The following is a 20,630-nucleotide window of genomic DNA, read 5'->3' as shown; positions in this document are numbered from 1 at the left end:
TATGTGTGCATCTCAATCATTTCTGAGCTCATTCATGATCTTAACAAAGTAAGTACACCTCTCCCTTGATAACTCGCGCACAATGGGGTCCAGAAACATAGACTGCACTATAAGTGAGGTGCGAGTTATCGAGGGACCTACAAAAATTGAAAAAAATCGCTTTGACATCGAGAAAACCGTGGGGGGAGGCAGCGTTAGGAAACTGGGCTGTTTAATGACTGAATCCTCATTTTACAATCACATCGATAATTTTTAATAATGTGCTTTTTCTAATGAAGCTGTTCGTTATTCTGTTTAAATAACATTTTTTTCTCTCAAAATATCCAGCATATGAAAGATCATTCCAACTGGTTTGAACAACCATCACATGTATGCGAAAAATGCGTTTATTACATCACTGCTTTTTGTTTTCTTGATGAGTCTGGTTCCTGTAGTGGTATTTAATAGTATCTTGCCAAATCGGTAGTCCACAATTTGGGAACTAGACTACCTTATGATACACCACCAAACAAGATTCCTTTTTTTCTTCAAAAACATGCGACATTTATTTCGTGACACGTCTACATTGAAACTCAATTTTTTAATGTTCAATTAGTACAATGTTAATGTCGTTATTTCATTGGAAGTAATAATGAAATTTCTTATCATCCCTGAGGATATCTCTAAATGCCAGTTCAAGAATTCTCTGAAACTCGCTTGCCCACAATGGTCCGTTTCTGTGATATCAAGCTCATTATTTTACGAAGTATTCTTTTCGCTTTGCTGCCTAGTTATCTTTGATCACAGTTATGAAAGAGTCGGTTAATTTAAGGTAGTTTCTGTTACATACACAATAATGTTTATTACAGTGTTCGATTGATCAAATGAAGTGAGTTCACCCAAGATATGACTGAGGCCGCTAGATTTTAAGTTAGTCCGATTTTTGTGCCTTTTAACGTTTTTTTTATTCCACCTCCTTTTTTTATTAAAAAGACATAACGTGATAATATAAAGGAGGTCAGCTTTTAATTCAGTGCAACAATACAACAAATACTTCTGCAAGTCAGTTATCAAAACATGGTCGGCACTTAATTAGGTTCTCAGAGAAATGCTCGCGGACATAACTGTTGCAGTAGATTGACACATTTTACATTTAATTACAAGAGGACACATTGCACTTATGACGATTACACCTAAAAGGAACTAAAAGATGGAACTAGAACACAAATTTCAACTGATAAAAAAATTATTTAATTTGCATTTATTTATTAAAGTACTGCCTCCACTTGGCGTAAGTGACATTTTCATTGATCGAAATTTCCTTACGTATCGTTAATTGCGGTGTACTAGGAATGTCGTTTGGAAAGAAAATGTAAAAAATTGTGTGAGTTATTTTTAAATTTGATATTTCATAGTGTTGATTAAAATTTCCAGGTCCTATCTACCGTTTTCAACGATAAAGCGAGCGATACATACAAGTTTCTGTTACCAATTTTGATCACGACTTTCTTCAAGTTCAACAAATATGAATAATTTTTTTGGGTATTTTTGGGTTTAAAAAATGGAATCCACACCTGACACCATGTTTTAAGCGGGTTCGCGAGTTATCAGGGCATGAGTTATCGAGGGAGTGGTGTACATAGTTAAATTTTAAAAAAAATCAGATCAGAAATCTAGTCTCCTGAGTCATAACAAGTTAAGCCAAAGATCACCTTATTAATCTGCACAGATATTCCAATTGTCAAACTCATGCATGACACTAATGATACATGCCCACATTTCAGGTTTGATCAAAATCAGATTATCACTATGGCTTCCACAAGCATAACAAGCTCAATCAATTAGATGCAAGATCACCTAATTAACACATCATTGCCTCATTATCATGTGTTGATCTCGATCATTATCAAATTCGCATGAGACCCTAATGATATAAGCAAATAATCCAAGTTTATTTAGAATCAGATCAGAAATGTGGCCCCCAGAGTGAGAATAAGCTTAACCAATCCAAACTTTTTGGATCACTCATTAATATGCATGGATCTCACTCATTAATATGCATGGATCTCACTCATTAATATGCATGGATCTCACTCATTATTATGCATGGATCTCACTCATTAATATGCAGAGATCTCACTCATTAATATGCAGAGATCTCACTCATTAATATGCATGGATCTCACTCATTAATATGCAGAGATCTCACTCATTAATATGCATGGATCTCACTCATTAATATACAGAGATCTCACTCATTAATATGCATGGATCTCACTCATTAATATGCAGGGATCTCACTCATTAATATGCAGGGATCTCACTCATTAATATGCAGGGATCTCAGTCATTATCAAATTCAGTCAAGATTTCGATAATATAAATCCATATTCCAAGCTTGATTGAAATCAGATCAGAAACATGGATTCAATTCTGGTAACAAGCAAGTCTAAACAGACAAATACATGACTCACATGTGATTCACGTCGCCCAAAGGACACATGGCCATACCTTAAGCTCACTCAGCCTTAGATCACCAGGTGATCCAAAAATCACTCAGTCTTAATTTCAAAGAGTAAATCCATTGTTACATTCACAATACCATAAGTTCCTTTTTCTTATTTTTCACTTGGTATTTTAGGGAAATAAATTATTTGTTTAATTTTACAAAGCTTGTTGTCTTCATTCTTTTCTGTTACTATTTAAAAGAGCATAGACTTGTAACAGAAAATTGGGGGCTCGTCCAAGATATATGAATTTTGGCTAAAATATTTCAGAAAACTTTGTTTTTGAAATTTTAATCCCCCATGCTATCGAATTTTTTAAATTCCAAGTATTATTTTACATTTTAGAAATCTTCAGTGAAATCAACAGGCTTTTTACAATGTCATCAAAAGTGGAGATCTTTCTTTCAAATCCTACCCAGGAACATTTACATTTCTTGAAAAAAGATGAATTGCTTAAACTTGCCAGTAAATATGATCTTTCTGAGGCAAAAGGTTCTTTAACAAAGCAAGAAATAAAGAAAATTTTGGTCCAGTATTTGGTGGAAAAGAATGTTTTGGTTAAAAGTGCTTTGGTTTCGATCAGTAAGAAGTATGTATCAGACTCTGACATAAAAGTAAAGGAATTAAAATTAGAGTTATGGAAGCTTGAACTTCAGATAGAAGAAAAATAAATACAGTTGCAATCTGAGAAAGAGAAGAGAGAGAAACAAATACAGTTGCAATTTGAGACAGAGAAGAGAGACAGAAAGAAGAGAAACAAATGCACTTACAGAAAGAACAAATGCAGTTACAATTGGAGAAAGAGGAGAGAGAGAAAAATAATGCAGTTACAATTGGAGAATTAGGTGAGAGAGACAGATGCAAATGCATATGCAAAAAGAGAAGGAAGAGAGGGAATGACAGTTTAGATTAAGAGAATTAGAGCTGGCAAGTGAAAAGCACATTCCCATATTCATACAATTTTAAGTTTTGATGTTACTAAGAATGTTAGGCTAGTGCCCCCTTTTAGAGAAAAAGAAGTAGACAAATATTTTCCTCAGTTTGAAAAAATTGCTGAAAATTTGAAATGACCAAGGGACATTATTACAATGTTTTTTCACTGGTAAAGCTAGTGATATTTACAATTCACTGTCACTACAGCAAAGTGCTGACTATAATCTGTTTAATGAATGCATTTTAAAAGGTTATGAATAAGTCTACAAGGGTTATCAGCAAATATTCAGGAACTATAAAAAAGAAGATGGACAAACTCTTGTCAAATTTGCAAGATAAAAAGAGTAGTTATTTGATAGATGGTGCTTAGCCAAGAAAATTGATCAACATTATGAGAATCTAAGACAACTTGTATTACCTGAAGAGTTCAAGAGCTATATCCATAGTGACATTAAGACTTATCTTGATGAGCATAAGGTCAAAACCTTGGAAAATGCTGCTCGTTCAGCTGATGAGTATTCCTTAACTGATAAAGTTTCTTTTGTAAGCAAGTCTTCCACTCAGCAGTCTTCTGGTAGAAAAATATTTCAGCCTAATAAAAGCCCTTCTTAATTTCAATCTGGCACAACTTTTAAAATTCAAGCTTCAGATAAGTTTGACTCAAGATCCTTGTCTCTTCCTAAGTGTACCTACTGTAAGAAGAGAGGACACATTATTTCTGATTGCTACAAATTGAAAAATAAGCATCAGAATCAAGACAGACCTATTTCAAATGATCTTATTTCTAAGAGGTCAAGGCCATGGTCATGTATTGAAAGCAATACATTTGTTGGGTCTAAAAAAACCCAGTCTGATTTTATTATGGAGAATTATGAACCATTCATATAGAAGGGTTCTATATTACTCATGCCTGATTCAACCAATCCCATCACTATTAAAATTTTAAGGGACACAGGAGATTCTCAGAGTCTTTTATTATCAGGAACATTGCCTTTTTTTGAGAAGTCTTCTTCTAATAAGGGCTCTTGTTCATGGAGTAGAGTGCCAATTTGTTAATGTTCCTCTCCACTGTGTAAATTTGTCATCAGACATGACACATGACAGTCAGAAGAGTGTATTTATTCCTTACCCATTGAGGGCATTCATTTATTACTAGGCAACAACCTAGCTAGAGATAAGGTTGTGGTTAATCCACTAGTAACTGATAAGCCTTGTTCGGATCAGAAACTTTATCCTATTGAAAAAGAATTCCCTGATTTATACCCAGATTGTGCTATTACCAGAGCTATGGCAAAGAAAACTCTTATGAATGATATTGATCATGAAAGTATTCCTTTAGCCAACACATTTATTGGTCATGCTACTGATGAGGTCAGTTTCACTTCTTGTTTGGATCAATCAGAAGGTATTGATCACAGTGATCCTCTTTTAACTACTCATTCTCTTTATTCTAATCAGGGTGACAAACGACAATCATGTGTCATCGAACAGGCAAAAGATCCTGAGATCTCCTGTTTGTTTCAAAGGCCATTAGTGAAACTAAAGCCACAGAGGTACCTGTTTATTATTTTATTAAAAATGGAATTCTTATGAGAAAATGGAGACCTCCTGAGGTACCTGTTGGTGATGAGTGATCAGTGAACTATCAAATTGTAGTTACAAAATTGTATAGACAGGAAATTCTTAGTTTGGCCCAAGAAACTCCTTTGGCTGGTCATTTAGGGATTAACAAGACTTCTCACAAGATCTCGAATCACTTCTATTGGCCAAAAATTAAAAGTGATGTTTGTAAATACTGCTGATCTTGTCATACTTATCAAATGGTAGGAAAACCCAATCAGAAGATACCTAAGGCTCATCTGCATCATATTCCTGCATTTGACAAACCATTTAGCAGAATAATGGTAGACTGTGTTGGTCTCTTACTAAAGACCAAGTCAGGTAACCAATACTTATTGACCATAATGTGTGCATCAACAAGATTCCCAGAGGTAATTCCTTTGAGGAATATTAAAACTAAAACAATAGTAAAAACTTTGATAAAGTTTTTTACTCAATTTGGCCTTCCCAAATCTGTTCAATCGGATCAAGGGTCAAACTGTATGTCCGGAACTTTCCAGCTGATTATGCTTGATTTTGGCATCCAGAAATTCAAGTCAAAAGTGAAATTGAGGTTTGACAGAACTAAAATGGAGAGAACTTTTGAGTCTGGTAATAGAGTTCTGTCTCTCTTTCTTATTCTTCAAAATTTTCTTCAGATTAGGTATTACAGCCCTTACAAAGTTAAGAAGAAATTGAATGAGTTAAATTATAATAATAGTACTCCTGGGATGTAAATAAATTATATGAGTACCAGTATATTGAGAGAGATAGCCAGGTTAAACATGCAATTAATTTAGTTGTACCTGCCCCGCTCAGTGAGGATTTAAGCAAAGGAATGCAATCGGGTTCTATTGATTTTGGAGTGATGAATCTTGGAATTCAGAAATTATGAATAATCTGGACGAGAAACTTTCACATTCACAACAACAAGAATGGAATGAACTTAAACAGTTATTACTTGAATGTGAGCCCTTATTTCCAGATGTTCCTACAAGAATATACAAAATCTTCAATGATGATGAAATTGTAAATTCCACACCTCTGAAACAACACCCATACAGGATAAACCCTCTCAAATAGGAATACTTGTATTTGCTGGAGAATAATTTCATAGAACTGAGTAAAAGTGACCAGAGTTCACCATGTATACTTTGTTCCAAAACAAGATAAAACTTTCTGCATGTGCACTGATTATAGAAAAGTGACTAAAACAGATTCATTTCCATTACAAAGAATTGATCACTGTATTGATAAAATTGGAAATGCAAAGTATGTCACCAAATTTGACCTTCTGAAAGGATTTTGGCAAATTCCTCTGATGGAAACGGCAAAGGAAATTTCAGCATTCATGACTCCAGATGGACTTTATCAATATAAAGTGTTGCCGTTTGGGATGGAGTGTTTGCCGAGTACTTTTCAACATTTAATGAACATGATTATGTCTGGTCTAGATAATTGTGAAGCTTATATCAATGATGTCATCATCTACAATGACACCTGGAAAGAACATTTAGCGATAACTTGGAAATTCTTTGACAGACTCACTGAAGCAAGTTTGACAATTAATTTATCCAAAAGTGAGTTTTGCCATGCTTGTGTAACATTTCTAGGATATGGACAAGTTAAACCTAAAGATGCTAAGGTCAAAGCTACCTCTGAATTCCCTGTGCCGATCAGTAAAAAAACTGATGCAATGTTTGGGTATGGCTGGATACTAATGGAAATTTTGTTCCAATTTTTCTATAATTGCTGAACCCCTGAACAAATTTATTGATCAAGAAAACCAAGTTTCATTGGACTGAAAAATGTCAGGAAGCTTTAGATAAGTTAAAGGCGAGCCTTAAAAGTGAACCAGTTCTTAGAGCTCCAAATTTTAACCAATCATTTAAACTATCTGTTGATGCAAGTAAGTTGGGGTTGAAGCAGTATTGATTTAAGAAGATAAAAATGTCGTTCATCATCCAGTGTGCAATTCTTCTAAGAAATTAAATAAGCACTAGAGAAATTATTCTACAATTGAGAAGGAATGTTTGGCTTTGATATTGGCATGACAACACTTTGAAGTTTACATTAGTTCAGCTCCTTCTCTGATTATTGTGTTTAGTGATCACAACCCTATTACTTTCATTGGCAAGATGAAGAATAAAAATCAGAGATTACTAACGTGGAGTTTGTTATTGCAGAAATATAATACTGACATCAGAGACATCAAGGGAAAAAATAATTTAATAGCAGATGCACTTTCCCAAGTATCATCGTTGGTTGACCATCTGGCTCGATGAAGTCAATCATGTGCTGCTCTTCGCTGATAGGTCCTCATGTGACCAATTAATCCGATATGAGATATGCATGTCCTGGAGCAACATGTACACTGGAGGCATGGGTTGGTTCTTCACATTGAGGCCTTCCTGCATTCCCTGGCATTGGCAACTTTCGTTCTGCAAAGGTTTTGCACCCATTACTAACAGCTGCATGCCAGCAAGGTCTATCCTTGGCACAGGACTCAAGTTTTGTCACAGATATCGAGCAGCATCTCAGGCTGTCCTTGATGGAGTCTTTGAATCTTTTCTTCGAACGACCAATTTTTCTGTGTCCACTAGATAGAGCTCCATACAAAATCTGATGTGGTATTCAAGACTCTTCCACATGGATGACATGACCCATTCACTGGATGACAATCGCTTTGATACTAGTTAAGCGGGCTCTATCCAGCACTTTTAGGTTCATCACTCTGTCTTAGCATCTGACACCCATAATCCAGCGCAGGGCTCTCGTGTGGAAGCACTCAAGTTGCTTGATGTGCTTCTTGTATGTTGTCCAGGTCTCACATCCATATAGGAGGTTTGTTAGCACAGCTGCTTTATATACCTTTATCTTGGTGGACAGTTTGATATTCCTGTGATTCAGCACGCAAGAGCGGAGAAATCCTAATGATTGACTGGCACTGCTGATGTGTGCCGTTATCTCTTTGACTAGCGATCCATCGAAAGATATGATGCTTCCAAGGTACTTGAAGTGATCAACAGCTTTCAGTTGGGTGTCTTCGATAGACACAATCGGGGGCCTAGCTATGGTGCCTGGGACAGGTTGGTGAAGTACCCCTGTCTTGTTCAGACTGATAGTGGGTCCAGAGAGTCTTGAGGCTTCTGTGAAGCAAGCAACAATGATCTGGAGATCTGCTTCTGTGTGTACCATGAGAGCACAGTCATCTGCAAAAAGTGCTTCAAGAATAAGTTTCTCCATTGTTTTGGACCAGGCATTCAGTTGGCGAAGGTAAGTAAGAGAGCCATTCAGTCTGTACTTTATGTACACTCCTTTCTGGAGTTCACGTGTAGCATGGTTCAGGACACACGTGAAGAATAGGTTGAATAATACTAGGGTGAGAACGCAACCCTGCTTCCGGCCATTAGAAATGTTGAATGGTTTGGAGACATCCCCGTTGTAAAGAACAAGTTGTGTCATGCCGTCATGGAAAAGTCAGATCATCTGGTGCCTTGCCAGAGCTGATTATTTTGATGGCTCACTTGACTTCTTCCATGGTAGTGGGCAAGTTCAGGTCTGAGATAGTTGACTTTGGGACTAATGCATCTAACACTGCAGAGTCTATGGTGAAGGGCATGTTCAATAGGTTCAAGAAGTGTTCCTTCCGCCTTTCAGTGATACTCTCCTTGTCCTTGAGCAGAGTGGTCCTGTCTGAAGAGATTAGCGGGGTGCTGCAAGCTTTCGTTGGTAATTAGACATCTTTCAGGGATCTGAAAAACTCTTTCCAGTTGTTAGTGTCTGCATGATGCTAGACTTCATCTGTTTTGTAGTCCCACCAGCTATTTTGCATAATGCGAAGTTCTGCACTTTCCCATGTATAGAAATCTATTATTTCATGTATACTTTGTATCAATCATAAGATTTCTTCTTATGAAGTTTTGTTTGTAAAAACCACATGTATAACTGACCAATGGTAAAAAGAAAGCTTTATTATATAAATCTTTCTTTTTCTTTTATGGGGGGAAGTGTTATGTAAATGTATTTTAATTATTTGTCTGTTAGTTTAAAATTATTTTTATTCCATTACAAGCTATTGTAATGTAATATTGTTTACTGGATTTGATATTGTTCAGAATAGAGTTCAGTTCTGTTTGTCCTAAGTTTTTATATTTTCAATGTAAACAACTAATAAATGATATATTGTATCTTTTTCCTGACCTTGTTCCAAAATCAGTGACAGTTTTGGTAAACAACTTTTTAAAATTTTGTTTTATTCTTTCTCAGAGTAAGAATCATTAAGCTGAGTCAAGGTCATGGTTGGCTGGCGTGATATTTATCATGTAGCAAAGTTCAATTTCTTCTAGAAGATTGAACTCTTGATCCTCATCTGGGAATCTGTTTTGCATTGTAGTTAGTTATATAGCTGACGTTATGATAAGAATTCTAGCAGTTGTGACTTAACACTTGAGATGTCCAGCTGTTTTATGTTGAGTCCAGTCTGGGCTGAGATTTTGTATATTTTCTTCAAATTATTGAAAATCAAGTTAGTCTTTTCCCCGAAAATACATAAGTGCTCTGATAATTCTTGAACAAAGTCATTCCCTGGAAATTATACAGAATTCAAAAACTGGAATAATATTTTCTGTGATTCAACAAGAGATTGTTGACATATCAGTACAATTCTGACTACTACAGACGTGATCACCTTCCATCTTGGATTTCATCGGGATTTGAACTCTGATTCACTTAGAACTTCTCTTAGTATTTTAGGGAAATAAATTGTTTTTTTAATTTTACAAAGCTTGTTGTCTTCACTCTTTTTTTAAGAGCATAGACTCATAACAGGATGCAACATTTTGTCATACCTCAATCCCTTTCATCTCCCCATATGGTGGCTCGCCAAAGGAAAACATTTCCCACAAAGTGACACCAAAACTCCAGACATCACTTGCATGAGAAAACTGTCCATAGTTGACACACTCTGGAGCATACCTGTAGATATAAAATAACAAGTCTCAGCAATGAAAATTTATAATACTAAATCTTCCAGATTCCAATCAGGTCATCAAAGTACAAAGATTTTAACTTTTCAATACAAAATAAATGAGGGAAACAAGATCAAAAATTAAAGATCACTATAATCAAAGGATGACAATTTTGTCTTTGAGTGAAGAAAAGTGACAAATTCCTATTCAGCTAATTTTAGTATCAATGAATGAGAATTTTGATTTTTTAGGGATTGATGTCGGTTGAAAATGACTAAGCGATACAAGACACTGAGGACAACAGGCATTCTATAACAAAAGGTGAGAAAGAATTATTTATAGTATCACAATTCAAGTACAATACTAAAAGCTTTCATATTTCAAAGTTCCTCTTTTTTTCCATCTTTCTGTGATCCTCATGATGCCACCATCAATTTATTTCATTTTCCAAATTATTCAGTCCATTGCAAAAAAGGCTAAGAAGAAAACAAAATTAGTTTCTTTTTCATAAAATTCTTATTTCATCATTTAAACAGCAAACCTAACAGTACTATGTCACTGTATTGATCCTGATATTTATAATAAAAAATTACTTTATCATTAATTATGTCATTACAGTGATCCTGATATTTATAATAAAAAATTACAAAATCATTAATTATGTCATTACACTGATCCTGATATTATAATTAAAAATTAATTTATAATTATCTCATTGTAATGATCATGATATTAATTACCAAAAAAATTAAATTACAATTAATAATGGCATTGTAATGATATGTTTAATTAAAATTTCTCATTTGTCACTCTGTGACTTAAATGTCATTAAATAATTGTGAAGTCTAGTTAGTTTTGTCTTTGTCAAAATATTCACTGTCTATAGTACAGTCAAAAGATAGCGAGATGGACAGAAGGTGAGATTGGTAGATATAAATAAGCCACAAAAAAAGGAATGTGATCACTATCAACTTATACAAGTAAGGAACATGTATTACTTTTTATACCATTAAAAATATTTAACACATATGCTAGTGATGATGTACAGGAAAGTATGTACCACCAAATTTGTCAGATTTACATACTTTGCAAGCAAAACTACATTTCATTTTACACCAAGCTATTTTGTAAATCTTTTTTTAAAGAAGAAAAATATATTCACGTACTCTCACAATGGAAATAGATACCAAATCATGGATAATTTTAAAGTTACATTAAAATTTTACTTAGTAATAAAAGCATACTCACATGAGTTTGGTAATACTTGCAAAAATTAACAAAGCAAAATTTGCAAGTATTGTACTCTTCAAAAACATATATGTACACTTATAAGTAAAGTCCAACTGCAAACGACACTAACCATGATTCACAATCTCATTATGCACTGGCAAATCAGAGTCTATGTTGTTTATCCTACTGATTACTCGAAACAAACTGCACAGAGACAGATCTGCAGGCACACTATATGATGGGACATCTTTGTCTAAGCAGTTTAACTTATAAGTGAGTAACAAGCTACCAGTGAAATTGATAATTTAACCAGACATTAAAATGGAATGCAAAGTGAACGGAAATGGAATGCATAATAAACATAAATGCAATGGTACACAATAATAACAAATCCCAAAAGAAATACAAAATGGACTTTATGAATGGATATGAAAGTTGGACATTTTCAAACACTCCTAAATTTTCATGGCTGAAAGCATTTTCAGATGATAATGCAGGATTAGATTCTTTACAACCACAATTTTTCATCCCTCACAAACACTGACATGGTGCTTGTTGAGGTGTGCATAAACAACAAGAGATCCATAGGGGCCTGATATTGCTCATCCAATACAGAATGAAGTCTTAGAACAAATCAACCAATCAAATGCATGATCACCTCATTAACATGCACAGAATTTGATCATAATAAAACTTATCCAACATCTTGATGATGCTGGCCTTTTTACCAAGTCTGATCAAAATTTAGTCAGCGATAAAGTCTTTTGAGTGATAAGAGGCTCAGCCAATCGGATGCAACATAACCTCATTAATATGCATAGATCTGACTCGTAATTACACTTGTATGATGTGTTGATAATGTAAGCCTATCTATAAAGTTTACTCAAAAGTGGATCAGTAATAAAGTTTCTAGAGTGTTGACAAGCTCATCCAATCTGATGCAGTATCACTTTTTCAAGATGCAAGCAAGATCGCCGATTAATACAGGCACATCAACACTGTCTGAGATCTTGCCTCTATTACAAGTTTAATAAAAATTAAATCAGTAATATAGTTTGAAGAAAGTAACAAGCTCAAAAAATCAGGTGCAAAATATCCTGATAAATATACATGTATCTCACTCGTATCCAAAATCATGAGATCTTGACAACACATGTATATATTCTGAAATCTGATCAAAATCAGATAAGATGTATGGCATTCATGGCGTTAAAAAATCAGCCAATCAGTTGCAAGATTAAAAAAATCAGCCAATCAGTTGCAAGATTATCTCATTATTATGCATGGACCTAGTTTCACTATTCAACTTGTCATCAACATTTTAGTGAAAAACCAAATGGCAATCCGTTCAGAATGAGCAGCAATAACAAGATTTTCCAGATGTTACTATGGTGGCAATAGTGGCTGTCTAAAAGACACTATTTCATTTTTGACCAACACAACATCCAATGAAGTCTATGTTTCCAAACAAGAAAAACAAGACTTTCCACCAGGGAAATTTTCTAACTTTACATAATTTCCCTATTTCTTTGATAAAAAGAATATTTGATATTAGTATGAATGTAAACTTCATCATTTGATATTAATATGAATGTAAACTTCATCATTTGATATTGGTATGAATGTAAACTTCAACAGTTGATATTAGTATGAATGTAAACTTCATCATTTGATATTAATATGAATGTAAACTTCATCATTTGATATTAATATGAATGTAAACTTCATCATTTGATATTGGTATGAATGTAAACTTCAACAGTTGATATTAGTATGAATGTAAACTTCATCATTTGATATTAATATGACTGTAAACTTCATCATTTGATATTAATATGAATGTAAACTTCATCATTTGATATTAGTATGAATGTAAACATCAACAGTTGATATTAGTATGAATGTAAACTTCATCATTTGATATTGGTATGAATGTAAACTTCATCATTTGATATTGGTACGAATGTAAACTTAAGGCTAAACAATAATATCATCTTTCTGCATTTAACAAACATTCTTCCTTCAGAGCTAAATACAGAAATGACATTACATTGGAAGGGGAGGTAATTCTTTGCCCAACAAATTATGGCTGAAGATGATACTCCAATTTTCTTAGATGTGTTCCAGTAAAACATACATGGGGCCCAGGGAAGGCACTTTTAATGTGGGGTACTCACCCATAGATGTAATTTAGAATTTTCTTATCATTTTAATATGAACTTTGTGAAACCAAAGTACCCTGGCATATATTGTTTTTTTTACAAACTTCCTTCCCTGGGTACTGAGTATGTTTAAATGGAACCCTTTCATTGTTAAATTAAATCAACTGGTCATTATCTCACTAAATTAAAAAAAAAAATCTGTTGTAGATTCTATTATAGTGAACTTCATGTGCATCTCTATCAAATATTACAATATGCAGATTGATTATTTTCATATTCTTGGTACTTTTAATGATTTTAATTATAAATAATTGTCATTTAAACACAGAAGTTAACTTTATGCAATAAGAACAAACTCTGTCCAAAAGCACCCAATTTTTTTATAGGTTTTTACTTCACTTAATAATTTATTACTTTCTCAGAATGTCTCATAACTGATCAAAGATGGCACCACAGTATCTATAAAAAAATATATCAATGACAGTAAATCTTTTCTGTTTTTACCAAGCTAATCAACTTACAACTCACATGGAAAGCTTCAGCAAGTTTGTAATTTGTAGATCTGAACTGTGTGATCAGCAATTAACTGAATTTGTATTTAGTGCCTATAATGGCAGACTGCAGTTGTGTGGAAGCCAGAAGTGCTACTATCATATCATTGGAATGTCCCAGAATGCTTGGCATGTTTGAATTACTTTCATTCCATACAAGTCCAACTACAAGCTACACAGACTCAGACCTGCCATGACATAATGTGCTTCCATATCTGAGTCTATGAAGCTTCTTAGGAGTAATTAGTAGAGCAAACAACACAGACTCTGATCACCTGGCACATTAGATGTCAGCAGATCTGGGTCTATGCTGTTTGTAAGACTTTTTTAAAGTTTGCACATATCCAATATTTACCATTTGATGGGCCAGCGTCCACCTGTGCTAGCCTTGTAATAGTCACTATTAGATCCTAAAGCTCTTGACAAACCAAAGTCACTGATTTTAGCCTGAAAAGCAAATAAGTGAGAAAATTATTTGAATAGGCTTTGTTTCATACAAAATGCAGGCAGAAGAATTTTCTTGACATATTCCAAATTCTGGATTCAATGGCTTGCATTAAAGTAACCATAAGAAATACTTGTAAGTGTACCAGTCTGACTCTAGCTCTGTTTAGTCATGATTTATATGGAGTGTACCAGTCTGACTCTAGGTCTGTTACGTTATTTTTTTAAACCTTCAGCATTGGTATTCAGGTATATTTATATTATGAGAAAAGAAGCAGAAAAATTAAATTCTGTACAAACATGTTTTGCAAGTTCTTGGTGACAACATTTTCTTACTTGTAATTGGACAGTAAAATGTCATGGACAGTGTTTGTTGCAGACATATTTAACAGAACAGAGTGTAATGCTGTTAACCTGATTAAAGAATTTTGATACAGTTTTGAATAAATTGAAATTTGGACAGTGTTTGTTGCAGACATATTTAACAGAACAGAGTGTAATGCTGTTAACCTGATTAAAGAATTTTGACATTTCAGGAATTTTTCCTATAGTATTATAGTTTTGAATAAATTGATACAAATTATACTGTCTTTACCTTCAAGGCCATTTGCATCTCAATATTACCAGGTGATTTTCAATTATCAAGGATACTGGGGGATCTTGTGAACAATCACTACCCTTGATCTGTAGTATTGAAATCAATTGTAATCTGCTGAAGCCGTCATAATCCAAGAGTTAGGAGTTCAATACCAATATAGGAAAGCTTGTGCCAGTTGCCCCAATGTGTCATGGGAAAGTCACTAAGTTCCCATTTCATTAGCATGATCAAGTTAATACATTGTTGAAAAAAACTATTAAAAATCAACCAAATGCAGCATACATATGCTTTCAATTTTCATAACAGTAATTATGTTTTAAACCTTTTCTTACATTTTATATGGATCATGTTTAAAAAAAAAACTTAGGTGAACTTTGTTTTGATAAAACTTTCCTAGACATTCTTCTATCAAATCTTTAATAGTAATTGAGAAAAATATGTTAAAACATATTTGAACAGTGTTGCTGAAGAAGGTTAAAACAGAGGAATTCTGCTCCCTGATCCATTTTATAACAAGTAAAAAACTTCATATAAAACCGTCCATAGTTTTTCTGTAAAAATAAAAAGCTGCATAACTGGATTATATATTGAATCATAACTAGGGTCATAATTAGGGTCCTCCTCAGCATCTATTCATCTATCCATTTGCCCAATTATCTATCCATTAACAAATTGTTTCCATGAGATAACTTTACTGGGATTTAAACCGAACTTTGGAGCCACTGGATCAGCTCAGGCAAGGAACTGAGCTTCAACTGCCTCAGCAAAATATATATGCCTAGTCTACAGGATTATCTATTCTCTGATCTACCAATTCACCAACACAAACTCAAGGAAATCAAAAATCTGCCAAGTACAGTATAGGTATTACCTGCTAAAGCAGGATCTGCCACGGATAGGATAGGTTACCTCAATCATGAAATTGCAGATCCTAAGCGCCATTCATGCAAGGTGAGGAAGATTCAGATGGATCACAATGGAAATGTATGTGGAAAAATTGTCATCATTAATATTGTGTAAGATAAATGCAAAAGTGTGGCTGTTTTGAACTCAGACCTTCACGTGATTTGTGTATTGTTGAAAAACAGCTTCTCTACAAAACTGAAAGACAGCACATATTGAAAAAAAAAGAATTTTGTTTCAATGTCTTAAGTACCAGTGTGTAATAAGTTTCTGAATCACAAACAGTGATTCTTGAGAAGGTTCTTAAATTATTTTGTTTGAGATTAAGAAAACTACATAAGAAACTTAATAAAGTTGAGTAACTATTATTCACTGTAGTTAACTTCTTAAGTTTTGGTTTGATGTACACTTTCGCATTTAAATTTATGAAAAAAACTATTGATGCACTGATCTCCATGATTGGGAACACTGGTCTGATCTCCCTGATATGATCCAGAAAACTTGGCATGTCAGACATTATAACCTGCTTGTGTTGCTGTGCCATAAAATGCCAAGCAAGCTAAACCAATTTGAAACATTGAAATGGTTTGATTTCCAACATTCCATGATAACATTCACAGAAATCATGTTCTCTTTGGAATTTGCCTTTCACAGCATTTCATTATCCAAAATTGTTAGATTTCAACCAAATTATAGGGGGGCCCCCGAGTGGCCGAGTGGTCTAAAGCGCTCTTCATTACGGATCACTGCCATCTCACCTCTGTCTGCGGCGGTTCGAGTCTAGGATTCAGCCAATGTGGGTATGTGAGAAAGCTTGCCAGTAGCTTCTCGTGGGTCAGTGGTTCTTTCCGGTGTTTTCCCGGGTTCTTCCACCACCATTAATACTGGCCGCCATGTATAGCCTATCGTGTGCTGAAAAATGGCGTTAAACCCCACAACAACAACAACAACCAAATTATAGGCAGCTTTATTTGGATTAGACAAAGAGTTTAATTTTCAGTGCTGACATTTACAGGAGTCTTGACCCCTTGTTGCCTGTCCTCTAGACTTCACTTTCTGTGTTTTATTTTATCAAAGATTGTTGGTTATCAACCAAATTTAGAATGCAGCATTAACCTGATTAGACCTTAAAACAATTTTGATTTCTGGAATTCAAAAACATCAGTTATGTACTTTGATTTCCAATCCTCCTAACTTATGCTGTTGCAGCATAAATTTATGAAGAATTAAATGGACATGAACCAAATTTAGCATGCATTTTTATACTAATAAGACCTTAAATGAGATTGATTTTGATTGTTCCTCAACAATATTTGCAGGAGTTAAGTCCGTATTACACATTGTCCTAACTTTTGGTTCCCACAGTATTATTTCATCAAAAGTTGTTGGATTTCAGCCAAAATTAGTATCCAGCTTAGAGAGATGGGACATTAAATGAGTTTGACTTTTAGTGTTCCATATTAACATTTGAAGGCATTATGGCCCCTGATTGCATGTCCTCCTAAATTCAGTCTCTTCAACTGAATATGGTTAGATTTTTAAAAATGTTTCATGCACTTTTTTACTGACAAGATCTTGAATGAGTTCGATTTCATCATTCCATGATGCCATTTGGAGGAGTTATTGCCCCTGAATGTCTGTTCTGATTTCCTAACCCAAGTTCCAATGCTTAACGGCAATGCAGCAGTGGAGCCCTTTGTGATGCACCTATCACAATGAAATAACACCAAAGACTTACTCTTGTCTTGGACTGTAGTAGGATATTTCTAGCTGCAAGGTCCCTGTGAACTAGTTTTTGTTCTTCCAAGTACATCATACCATAAGCTATCTGGGCTGCCCAAAGGTAAAGGTCATTCGGTGCATGGACATCATCTGGGTGGTCGATTATAAAGTCCAACATTGAGCCCATGGCAATAAATTCTTCCACCTGGTATGTAGATATAATGCAATAATGAGTGCAGTCAATCTTAACTTTAATGAACTCATGGACGATTAACTTTCTGATATGTAACAAAAAAAGTTAAGTCCCTAAACTTGTCCTTCTTTGTTACTACCAAACTTATAAACAGAAAATAATGTTCCATTAACTAGTGACCCTACAAGTAATAACTTGAGAGGGTTGCAAGCCATTCTGTTTTGCTTCAAGTTTACATTTCATTATATTACTAACAAATAAATTTTTTGTGCTATTCAACAGTTAATCGAAATTGTTTGCCACTATATGTGAATTCATTGGTTTTTGTTTATTTTTCTTTAGATCTTGTATAATTTATAGGTCTAAAGTATTTGCATCAAAACTGAAATGCGACATTGAAGAAGAACAAAGAAATTGAAAAAGTCCCAACTACATGTAGTTTGTTCTATCTGAAGTTGATTTTCTGACATCAACCTAATACCACAAGCAAGGGCAGATAACCTGTGTCAACATGAGGCTTACTGATATTTAAAATTTGCTTTTCTCATTTCCAACAACATCTGCCTGTCTGATGACAGAACCACATGATCTGAACAAAACTGACAGGCATGTTTATACCATGTCTTTCTGTGAAAGCAAATTTTTAGTAAATTATGTTCTCCGAGAATACTTACCCGATCACATTAACGTTGGGATATAAGCCTGCTACCTCTCAAATCCAGCCCTTCTAAAAGATGAAAATTCGTCTTTTTTGTCTATCTCATATAGACCAAAGGGCAATAACTATTGCCCCTTACCTCCCCTTGCCACTGCCAGGTGTCACTAGCTTTTAAGCTGAGCGATATATATTATACGAGGATGCTCGCATAGTGGGGTGGTTGGGAGGTTTTTTAAGTAATGTGATCGGGTAAGTATTCTCGGAGAAACATAATTTACTAAAAATTTGCTTTCTCCTTCAAATACGTTCCCCGATCACATTAATGTTAGGAGAATAGGTAATAGGAGGAGGGAATGCTGAGCATCCTACCTATACCCCGGGTACCTTCTAGGGAATGATGGCTGGATTCCCCATTTGAACGATAACCCATTCTCCTAATTTCATCAGCAACACAGCCTAGGGTCCCGTGATATGTGACCCCTATATACGGTTAAGAAGATAGTTATTGAAATCTTCTTACCTACGAAATTTCACTGGCGAATCCAGTGAAATTGATAGGCTGTGCTGATTGTTTTAAATGGGTCTGGTGGTCATCTGGGCTGCCGACACCAGACCTACCAGATTCAAGGTTTGCCTCTGCGAAGCCAAATCTCTGAGATAAAAACTGGAGAAGGTTGACTCTGCATGCCAGCCAACAGCTTCTATTATATCTCGGATCGAAACATTGCATTTGAATGCAAGGCTCGCCGAGATTGCTCTAATCTCATGAGCTGTAATCTTCATGAGGCGACTCTGATCTTGTGAGACCTCAGAGTACGCTGAGTGTATAACCCACTTCAGCCATGAAGCAAGGGCTTGAGGGGTGATATCCCGTTTACCAGCTTTGACAGGAAGAAAGAGGCGCTTACATGTGTCCCGACACGCCTCTGTGCATTTTAAATAGTGATTGTGTGCATGAACAGGATCTTGCATGGCTGTTGCTCTTGACTTATCTATGGAAGAGAACGAGCGAATGACGATTCTATGATTGCCAATGGATGGCTACCTATTTTTGGCTACAAAGCCTGGTTGCGTCAGGAGGACCACCGAACCATCTGATCTGAACTGAAGAAAGTTCGGGTCACTGGAAAGGGCATGTAACTCGCTCACCCTGCATGCTGAAGCTAAGGCTATCAAGAAACATGTTTTGTATGATAGTAGCTTTAACGAAGTGTGGGCTAAAGGTTCAAATTTGTCTGAATTGAGCCATGTTAAAACCCAGGACAGATTCCATTTTGGAAGCAGGGTAAGGGATTTTGGTCGATTGAAATCAAAATTGGCTAAAAGATCTGATAGATCTTTGTTATGCCCAATATCACATCTACAATGATGGCGGAATGTGTCTGATATCATGGAGCAGTAGCCTTTGATAGTAATTGGGGCCAACTGTTTCTCCTCGAAAAGCCAGAGAAAAAAGTCGGCCAGTTGAGGGATTGAGACACTCAAAGGGACAATGTTATTGTTATGGCACCAGTTCCTGAAAACACACCACTTTCCCTTGTAAGCCTTCAGAGTGGAGGGCCTTCTTGCTCTTGAGATTCTCTCCACAATCGAAGGTTTAAATTGTTTGTCTCGCAAAGCTGTCCGGGCAAGAGCCAAGCATGAAGAAGAAGATGGTCTGGGCAGGGGTGGAACACCCGTGACCGCGGTTGTTTGAGAAGATTTGGGCTGGTTGGAATCTTCCTGGGTAGATCTATCGCTAGATCGAGTAGATCGGTGACCCAGGACTTGTTCCATCTGAGAGGGGCAATCAGAATCATCTGACAGTTCTGACTCCTCAACCTCTGGATTATTTTCGGTACCAAAACTGTGGGAGGGTAGACGAATGCCCACAACCCCTCCCAGCTGACTGACAGAGCATCCATGGCCCAAGCATCTGGGTCTGGAACCGGAGAGACGAAGGTGGGCAACTTGCAATTCCACCTTGTCGCAAAAAGATCAATCATCGGACGCCCCCAAATTGTGCAAATCTGAAGAAACACTGATTGATGGAGTGACCATTCCGTGTGAATGACTTGACCTTTCCTGGATAGAGTGTTGGCCAAGACATTGAGTCTGCTGGGAATGTGTCTGATTTGTACGTTGATGTGGAGGTTGTCGCACCAACATAGAAACTGCCAGATCAGAATGCACAGGTCTGGT

At 35.5% G+C, this 20,630-nt stretch overlaps 1 protein-coding gene across 1 annotated transcript in view; it reads right to left on the bottom strand.

Moving 5' to 3' along the window:
* LOC149800061 (tyrosine-protein kinase HTK16-like) overlaps window positions 1-20,630 on the bottom strand; it is a 124,739-nt gene that overhangs the window by 9,443 nt on the left and 94,666 nt on the right. Inside the window, exons 16-18 of the mRNA XM_089959614.1 lie at window positions 17,615-17,803; window positions 14,287-14,378; window positions 9,869-9,995 (exon numbers count right to left, since the gene is read on the bottom strand). Of these exons, the coding sequence (XP_089815740.1) occupies window positions 9,869-9,995; window positions 14,287-14,378; window positions 17,615-17,803 (408 nt within the window). The remainder of the gene's footprint in view (window positions 1-9,868; window positions 9,996-14,286; window positions 14,379-17,614; window positions 17,804-20,630) is intronic.

The sequence above is a fragment of the Sinohyriopsis cumingii genome, chromosome 5, assembly GCF_028554795.1.
Source record: "Sinohyriopsis cumingii isolate HCF-2022 chromosome 5, ASM2855479v2, whole genome shotgun sequence".
Taxonomy (NCBI): domain Eukaryota; kingdom Metazoa; phylum Mollusca; class Bivalvia; order Unionida; family Unionidae; genus Sinohyriopsis; species Sinohyriopsis cumingii.
The sequence above is the reverse complement of the archived record's forward strand: the minus strand, read 5'-3'. Positions and strand labels throughout refer to the sequence as shown.